Consider the following 9389-nt stretch of genomic DNA (forward strand, 5'->3'; position numbering starts at 1 on the left):
CACTCCCCTGACAGGGAGGCCAGCTCCATGCACGCTTTCCAAATTATTGAGGACACTGGGCTCTGTGCTGACATGGACTTGGGAGCAGCCCAAAGGAGCAGAAATGGGAACTGGAGGTGGGAGGACAACTGGGAAGACCCCTTGGCCCAGCTGGCCCTGCAAACCAGTCTCTGCACATGGGCTGGATAGGGATTCCCATGGAGCTGATCTCTTTGCCAGCCAGGCCCTGTTGGTGTTTTTTCCTCATGAGCGGAAGCCACCTCTACAAAAAAAAAAAAAAAAAAAAAAAGCACTTTTTTTCTCCACTGCACATTGTAAATATTGTATGGAAAGCAGATTTTTGAGTGTCCTCTGGAGACTTCTACCCAGGGCCAGCACAGCTCCGGCACTGTGGCTGCAAGACAGGAGTGTGAGAGTCACCCTCCTCCCCAGCTGGCCCTGAGCACCCAAACACCCTGGGCCGGCTCAGACAGGAAGACTGGTGCCCCCAAAAGGCTCTCCTGTCTCAACAGCACATTCCCGAAGGTTTAGCTGCTTACTTGTGGCACCTGGAAAGCCTACTCTGCCCTCCCCAGTTTTGGCCCCTCAGTTCAGGAAGGACACTGAGGTGCTGGAGCGGGTCCAGAGAAGGGCAACAAGAAGGTGATGGGTCTGGAACATAAATTCTTAGAGGAGCACCTGAGGGAGCTGGGAGTGTTTAATCTGGAGAAAAGCAGGCTCAGGAGAGATCTTAATCACTGTCTACAAGTACCTGAAAGGAGCCTCTTCTCCCAGGTAACCCGTGACAGGACAAGAGCACATTGTCTTAAGCTGCAGCAGGAGGTTGGACATTAGAAGGAATGGACATTAGAAGGAATTTCTTCACAGAAAAAGGGTGGTTAGACATTGGAATGGGCTGCCCAGGGAGTTGGTGGAGTCACCCTTCCCGAGGTGTTTAAGGAAAGACTGGACCTAGTATTTAGTGCTGTGGTTTAGTCGACATTCTGGTGTTCGGTCATAGGTGGGACTCAATGATCTCAGAGGTCTTTTCCAGCCAAATTGATTCTGTGACTCTGCACACGCAGGGACAGCAACCTGGCGCAGGAACCAACGGACAGTGAGGGACTGAGGGCAGCGGACGCCGGACACAGAGCTTGTCACCTTACCACAAGGAGCTTGCCGAGCCGCGGGTGAGTGTCGGGGCTGCTCGGCGAGCTCCCCCCGCCCGGCAGCCCCGGGAGCTCCCCCGACGGGCGGGCGGCCATCCCTGCGCGGCCCCGCCCCCTCGCGTGCCGGACTCCCGCTCTCGGAGCGCGCTGATTGGCTGCCGCCCAATGGGGCGGGGCCGGGCGCCCTTAAGAGGCCGTCGCGCTGGCGGGCGCGGCGCGAGGCGGTGCTGTCGGAGTGGCTCCATGCACTGCACCAGGTACGGGGGCGCCGCCACTCCCCCCGGCGCTGCTCTGCCCCTCATCCTCCCCTCTGCCTTCCCCGCCTGCTCGGCTCCGCAGCCTCCTCGTGTGTGCGGGAGCGGCTCTGGCGCTCCCCGCCGCGGCGGTGCTTCTCCGGGGGGATAGCGGGATCCTGCGGCTTGGCTCCTGCAGCCCCCCGGCTGAGGTGGGAGCGGAGCTCCGGGGCTGCCCCTCCGCGGGGCTCTGGGCGGCGCGGCTTGGCTGCGGTTGCGGAGGGGGCGGGCTGTAGCGAGGGCGCGCCGCCGGGCAGACGCCTGTGGGAAGCGGGCTGTGCCCCGGGGGTGGCCCGGCCCCCCGGATCGGGGAGGAGGAGGGGGTGCGGAGCCACCGAGCGCTGCTTCGGCCCTGCCACGGCTGCGAACTTTGGCTCTGCGAGTGCTGCACGGCCAGCCCTGGGCGAGGGCTCACCTGTCCCCAGGTAGCAGGTGGGAGGCAACCGGAGGGGCTCGATAAGGGAGGTGTAAGTAATTCCTTGGCTCTGGCTTAATTCTCCTTCGTAGAATGGCAGGAGGGAGCAATGAGTGGCGACAGAAATCCTTCTCTGGAGAGGGTAAAGCTACAGGAAGAAGTCTGGGGCAGAGTCACGTTTGCTCTCCTTTTGATGGGCTATGGAAAGGATTTGGCCCCTGTACCTGCATAGAGCTCCCTGCCTGCACTTTTTGCTTCCTGGAGCTTTATTTCCTGAATGAGCTCTCTAAACTATATTCCTGCTCCCACTTCCAAGGCATCTGGAGTTCAAGATAAGCCTCCCCAGCCCCAAAGGGGAAACCTGCGTCTGGCTGAGAGCTGGGCACTAGTAGACTCTCCAGTGCAGAAAAAGTTGTCTGGATTATCAAATGAATTGGCAGTTCATTCCTACTCCTATAAATGTGCTTCTTAAAAGCACAGGCCTCATGCTCATAGTTGGTTATGATGGGCTCTTGCTATAGTTTTTAGCTTGGAAAAAAGCTCCAGGTTATGCAGCTGGGCATTCTATGCCTCTTCATTCTAAAACTGTGAATAACCAAGGCTTCCTAAGAAACCTGGCTTCTCAGAAGTTACAGGAATTCAGCTGAATAAATTTCCCTGGGAAAAGATGTAATGCAGATGAAACTGACCCAAGAGAAGAAGCATTGGGAGCTGCATTAATTTCAAGGAGGAAATGACCTATATAAAGCGTGTGTGAACAAAAACTTGGCAAAACCAGGTAGAGATGAGCAGAGTAGTGCTAGCAGACAGGTGGATCTGAGGTGTCTGTTTTGTGCAGCTGAAAGGAGGCACTGCAGAAGGAGTTGGCTGGTGGGTGTGTTGGGATGCAAGCCTTGGCACATGTACTCTGAATAAACAGATACCCTTGCTGAGTGGATGCTGTGAAAGCCTGCTCAGAGCTGCGGTGTTGGTGTTACAGGGTGGGGAGTTAAAGCACTGAATTGGAGAGTGTGGCTCTTCTTTTTCTTGGCACGGGAGCAGCAATCAAGTACTAGAGCTGGCTGTGCGTGGCTTTGGCAGCCAGAACTCTGCTGCATCACAAGGCCAGTGGTCACTGCTACTGTTGCTGCCTCATCCCTCTCTGTGTGGTGGGAGCAGCTTTGGAACCTGGCCTGCTGCCAAGCGGGAATTTTATTAAAGGAATACTCTGTGTTTAAAGTCAACTGCAATACAGTTGACTTAAAGGGGGTTGTGTGTGGTAAATCCATCCAGCAGTTTATCCAGAGCCAGGCCAAAGAGAGAGTCTGCCAAAAGCATCCATCGGAATGTCAGTGTAAGGGCAGGAGCGATGGATGCGGTGTTCTGGGAGCTGCCTGGCTGCAGAGGCATCTCCAGGGTACATCTGGCAAAGTGCCCTTCTGTGGGTGCATGGGGAGAGAGAGATGGTGCTGTCTCCCTGGAGGAGGGGGCTGGAGGGGAGGCTCTAGTGGAGGGGCACATGGCCTGTGCCTTCTGGGAGAAGGAATTACTTCCAAAGCTTTGGTGAACCTCGAGTAGGTGAGTTGTGTTTGGCAGAGCCCTGTGGCTGTATGGATGTTTTCCAGGGGTTTAGCACAATCCCCATGGAGGCTTGAGGTGCAGACTCTGTGCTGGAGGTGAAACTGGCTGATGTGCCTTCTGAGCTGATGTTATTTTAAAATGGATAGAGGGAAGAAAGCTCCAGAGCAGTGTTGGCTGAGCCTGCGCCCTGCTGCTGGGTCAGACTGTTCCTATCTTTGCAACACTACTTGGAGGCACTTTGGATGGAGCAGTTCTGGGGGACAGTGATGAGCAGAGTGTGTAGCTCAGCTGAATGAGTGCTTTTGGCTGACATCTGGGCTTTTATGAGAGGTGAAGTCAGTTGTGTATGGCAGCTTGTGACAAACCGAGTTCCTACTCCTACAAAAGCTTGTGAAGCCCTGGAGAGAATCTCTCCTGAAGGGAGGCAAGCACAGCAGGAGTAGTGCTGAAATTCAATAATCTGGGGATATTGTGAGCATTGGCAGGACTGAACCATGGGCTTTGCTTTGGGTTGCAAATGCTCTGGAGCCTGCTATTGCTAGCCTAGTAGACAGTGCCTGTGTGTGTGCCTTCAAAGGGTGACTTTGTCCCTGTAGCAGTTGGAAGAGCTGTTCAAGGGCACAACAGGCTGTGGTCCTGCCACTTCTGTAGTGTTTTTGTCACAGTGTAAGTAAATCACACCGTACAGATACCTGCCTTTAATTAAGCAGCAAGCTTATTTGGGATGGCTTGGGGGGGGAAGTGATATATCAACTGTCTGACAAAATTTCTATTAAAGTGCTTTTCTGGCATCAACTGACCCTTCTTCTCATCTTCCAGAGTGTTAGACTATTTCCCTCACAAGCAAGCAATGGCTGTGGACGTGGCCATGCAGCTGTACCTGTGCTCCTCACCCTTGCGCAGAGAGAAGTGCGCCTGCAAAATTGCTCCAAAGGCCAGCAAGCCGCTGCGGCCCTGCATCCAGCTGAGCAGCAAGGCTGCCCTGAAGGGCCCAGGAGAGACAGCAAACTCCTTCCCACACAGCAAGGCGAAGAAGAGGGTGTCCTTTGCAGATAGCAGAGGCTTCGCTCTGACCATGGTGAAGGTGTTCTCGGAGTTTGAGGATCCGCTAGATATTCCTTTCAACATCACAGAGCTGATAGACAACATCGTGGGCCTGACAACCGTGGAGAAGGACAGCTTTGTCCTGGATTTTGTTCAGCCCTCCTTAGACTACCTGGACTTCAGAAACCGCCTCCAGGCAGACTGTGTCTGTCTGGAAAACTGCATGCTAAAGGAGAAATCTATTGTGGGAACGGTGAAGGTGAAGAACCTCGCCTTTGAGAAGACGGTGAAGATCCGGATGACGTTTGACACGTGGAAAAGCTTTGTAGATCACCCGTGCCAGTATGTCAAGGATACGTACGGAGGGTCGGACCAGGACACGTTTTCCTTTGACATCAGCTTGCCTGAGGGGATTCAGTCGCATGAAAGAGTTGAGTTTGCCATTTCCTTTGAGTGCGATGGGAAGGTGTACTGGGACAACAACAGGGGCACAAATTACAGGGTCATCCGGTCAGAACTGAAGTCTGCCCAGGAAGCTGTCCGTCCCCCACAGGCTCCTGACTTTGGCAGTGCATTTGACCGGTTTGGGAGCCCTCGGTGCTCCTATGGCCTCTTTCCTGAGTGGCCCAGTTATTCAGGCTACGAGAAGCTCGGGCCCTACTACTGACCCGAGGACAAAGGCCAGGCTGACTGACTGCTGCTGGTGTGTCTGCAGGCCTTGGGGCTGGCCTGAACACAGGTGTATGAATGGGTGGAAGAAGTATGGCTCTGTGTAGCTTAGCATAAGCCTCCCAGCAAAACCAGATGTACAGTGCTCTGCTGGCAGGGGGCTTATAGTCAGAGCAGCAAATCTGGCTCTCCAGATGCTCAGAGGACCAAGGACTGCTCATGTCTCTTCAGCACTTCTTCTTCCTCTTCAGTAAAGATGCCAGTGTCCAGGGAAACACTACAGTGCTTATATTTTCTGTTCAAGCTGTGTAGTGGTGGCTGCTTTGTACTGCCTGCTTAGTATTAAAAGTCTCTTTCAAAATATATCCTTTTATTACATTGTTAGTGGGCTGTCCTACAGCTGCTGGGTTCTCCTTGCAAAGCCAGCCTGTGCCTGTCAGGAAATAGTGTGGTTGGATTGCTGGGAATGGAGTCCTCTCTTTGCACATATCCTTGTAGTGAGGCCCTTCCTACTGGAGGCAGAAAGCTGTTTTGGAAGTGAAAATGCAATGTGATGACAGGAAGTGTGGCCCTACAGCCTGCCATATTAGGAGACGTGCCTGTGGCAGAGGATCTGATATGCTTAGTCACTGGTTGTTATATCAGATGATCTTGAAAAGCTCTCATACTATTGGTGTTACCAAAAATAGAGATTAGCTGTGGCTGTGTGGTGCTTGTAACACAGCTGTGGGTTGACATCCTTGACTGCCTTCTTCAAAACCCTCCGGTTGGTTCAATCACAAGTGACCAATGATGCTTTTTCCCCTTGATGGACATCTGAAATTGGCTGTGCTGGACCCTGAAAATGCATGTCATCCTCCTATGGACTGTAAACCACAGTTTTGTCCAGCTGGGGCCCAGGGTCCTGTGCAGGGGACTCTGCTCAGGTGCTATAGGAGCCAAACACAGCCGGAGCCCTTGGCTGTCTATGCTGTGTCCTGTACAGGAAGGTGACTGTTGGGTACCTACTGTGTCATGGAAGTGCCTTGGATGAGAAAGGGGTGGTATGTGCAATCCCAGCAACGCTTTGGGATGAGCAGGCTTTGGAGCTGGTGTTGCTTTTAAGATCTGGTAATGGTTTGTTACTCTGTGCCATGGACTGCTTGGCAGATAGAGGCACAGCACTGCTCACCTGTCGGGGTGCTGTGGCTGTCCTGGATGAACATGCTGGGCTTCCCTCTCTGCTGAAGCAGTATCTGCCAGTTTGACCTGCAAATGCCCAGACTTTGCATTGCTGGCCGTAAAAAGTGGCTAGCCCCAGCTCTGCAAAGAACCAGCCACGAGGAGAGTGAGGTGTGGGGTTATCCTGACAGCACCCCTGCATGTGACACAAATCACAGATGTGAGCCATCTCTGTCATTAAAGAGGTGGCTTGGCTTCTGGCTGTGTGCTGGGCTGGTGAGCTCAGCAGTGCCAAGCAGCCTCACAGAGCTTCTTGGGTGCTAACCTAGCAGAATAACTTAATCCTTCAGCTCAGAGAGAGAGAGTGCTGAAGAGTCTGTACAAATAGAGGTCAAGGAAATGCTGCTTTTTCTAGTGCATAAGCTTTACATAATTTTGGGTGCCTCTAGTAGCCTGTGGATGTGCTGGAGAGAAGCAACAGGCTAGACTACTTAACTTTGTTAACATAGCTTTTAATTCTGGAGACTACTGTGCAAATACCTAGAAGCTGTTTTACTCTAACCTAGAAGGGATACTGGGATCACTGTTGGATATCAAAAGGGACAGGAGCTTGCAGGAAGAATAGCTGGCCTTCAACTGCTGCTTTTTCAAAATACAGAATCAGTATGTGTCCTCAGTGTGCCTGATCACTTAGCTGAGGTGGTGAATCTCCTTGCTAGCCCAGAACTCATTAGGTTTGGTTCCTCTGTTCAAACAGCTTCCCAAGTCAGCCCTTAGAGCCTGCATCTGATTTCTCTGGAGGGGACTGTTGCCTAGCTTGGCTTGGTTTTAAACTTGAGGCAAGTTTGTGTGACACTGATACTTTTTATTTATTTAGTGTATGGTGTTGATGTTGTAAGACACTTGGCTGTAGAAAAGTCATGTTCTCCTGGCACTTTCTTGTGCCCATGGAGAGCTGTTTGTGAGCCTGAACAAGGCATGTGGGTCTGGGGTGCTATGGTTAGTGGTGTCCCCTCATGGGCTTGTTTTCAGGCTGTGCCTTGGGTGTGCTTAGGGAGGAACACGGAAGATAAGCTAGAAGAGCAGTGCCATAAGTAAAAGCTAGGTTGGGAACTGACTATCTGATCAATAGCAGTTTAAACATACTACTTGTGGCCTTTCCCCTTTTCCCTTTTTCCATTGCCAATGTGAACATAGAAGCGAGGGGGTTGCTCTCCTTGCTCTATGCCTGGAAGTGCCTTGTAGGATGTTTTGCATGTTTGTTTTTAAAAGATATTTTTGTACACAACATTCAAGTGGAAAATGCACTTTATAATTGCCATGTAATGACTCTTTTAAAAATATGGCTGTTTTTATCTGATTGTTAAAATAAAGGTGGAACAAAATGTTGGCTGTGTACCTTATTTAAGCACCCATGGGGCTGGGGAGGCAGTTTGGACACGGGTCCAGCTTCCTGCAAGTGGCCATTGGCAGGGAGGAGCGCACATCCACCCTGAATTCTGCTACAGGAAAGAGCTGGCTATTCCTGCTGCCTTCCTGCCAACACAAATGCTTCCCTTGCCTCTGCAGCCCTGGGATGGGAGGAGCCCCGAGCGTTCTCTCTGCTCCCAGGTTTCCCCACTCATCACTGTGTTCCCGAAGTGCTCTTCACTCTTCCCCTGCTTGCAGTGCCAGGAACAGCCTTTTCGGGTTTCTCTGCTTTTGTTTTGAGTCAATCTCCCTCTTCTCCCCTTCCCCCACCTCGGCTTGATCTGGGATCAGGGCTTTGCTCTGTGTGCTGGGCTGTGATGGATGCTGGGAGAGGTGTTGCAGAAGCGGGGGCAGGCTCTTTCCTAATACCAGGATCAAGTGAAAGTTAGGCCCTTCCTTATGTCTAAGTCATTATCCTTGTTGTCACTACAATAAGAAGCATGAGGAGCAATCGTGCCCCTTTGCAGAAAGGGAACAGCTGGTGTAAATGCCAGCCAGGGCCAGCTTTGGCATTCGACCTGGCTCTCACCACAAAGACTGAGCCTCGGTGATGCTCTGAAGCTGTTGTATTTCAATCAGCTCCTGAGCTGGGTGGGATTTGCTGCTTACAGATAAGGTAAGGTGGGAAGCTGTGGGGGAAGAGGAGGGAGCTGTGTTTGTCTTGGTGTGTGCTGGTGCGAGCAGCTCTAGGCTGTGCTTCCCATCTTCCTGCAGAGCCTTGCACGGAGTGAGCTTGGCCTTTGCTCTGTACTGTGGTAAAACTGAGCACCTCCTGTCTGTGGCTTTCCCCAAGTCCCTTGCTGTCATAAAAGTACTTTTTTAACCACTGTCGTTCTTTTAATCAAGCATACAACACAGGGCTCTTTTAAAAGGTAATTGGATTGTTTTTCTGGCAGCATAAAAAAAAAAATTAAAAGGTATTTGTGTCCCTGCCTCAGGTGCTTGGGGTGGCTTGGCCAGGGCTGTTTTCACATCTGAATGCTGGCCCAAGCTCATGAATGAGAAAACTGCAGCCAGACATTTCCTGTAACAGCTTTGTGGCTGGAAACCCCATCTGTGGACAGTTTCAGTTTAGGACATAAGGGAAATCCAAGCCATCTATGGTAGCTGAGGAGATGGTGCAACATTAGAAGGGCCAAGAGAGCTCAGCTCTGGGGTTTCTCCCTAATGCCCAGGTGTGTTATATGCTAGATGATACAGATATTGCAATTGCTGCATTTATAAAGCCCTTGGTGGCAGGTGTGATTGTGTACTTGCTGGTTAATATACAAAGATTTCTTAGAATGCTCATGCCATTGCACCCCCTCCCCCAACCACTTTTCTCTCTGTATCCTGAGAGATTTTGAGGCCACCTCTGGGTAGAGATAACTAAGCTGTGGTATCATGTTGATCTTGGATGTGTTTGGAGGTTCTGGTTTCCAGAGTTTGTGTTCCAGGCACAGTTTGGTTAAGGAGAGGAGGGCAAATATTCCCTGCTCCATGTCCACCTCCCATTGGCCTGGGGATGCTGTCCTACAGGGGGGCAGCTCTGCTGAGCCACTGCTGTCACAGCAGCCTCTGGAGCACACTGGATTGATTGCAGGGCCTGGCTACAGTGACAAAGGCAGGATGTGGGCTCCCTGCACCTGC

The 9389-nt window shown here is 51.9% G+C and overlaps 1 protein-coding gene across 3 annotated transcripts; it reads left to right on the forward strand.

Annotated features, from left to right (window-relative positions):
• Window positions 1-1367: 1367 nt before the first annotated feature.
• PPP1R3B (protein phosphatase 1 regulatory subunit 3B) lies at window positions 1368-7675 on the forward strand. Of its 3 annotated transcripts, none has more exons than XM_063156389.1 (2): window positions 1368-1405; window positions 4236-7675. In XM_063156389.1, exons 1-2 carry the CDS (start codon window positions 1392-1394, stop codon window positions 5125-5127), a joined length of 906 nt encoding a protein of 301 aa, XP_063012459.1. In that variant the 5' UTR covers window positions 1368-1391; the 3' UTR covers window positions 5128-7675. The 3 variants fall into 3 exon arrangements, with proteins under 3 accessions (XP_063012459.1, XP_063012461.1, XP_063012460.1); XM_063156391.1 differs by lacking the exon at window positions 1368-1405 and adding an exon at window positions 1760-1866; XM_063156390.1 differs by lacking the exon at window positions 1368-1405 and adding an exon at window positions 1805-1908.
• Window positions 7676-9389: the final 1714 nt, after the last annotated feature.

Source organism: Melospiza melodia, chromosome 5, assembly GCF_035770615.1.
Source record: "Melospiza melodia melodia isolate bMelMel2 chromosome 5, bMelMel2.pri, whole genome shotgun sequence".
In the NCBI taxonomy this organism is placed as follows: domain Eukaryota; kingdom Metazoa; phylum Chordata; class Aves; order Passeriformes; family Passerellidae; genus Melospiza; species Melospiza melodia.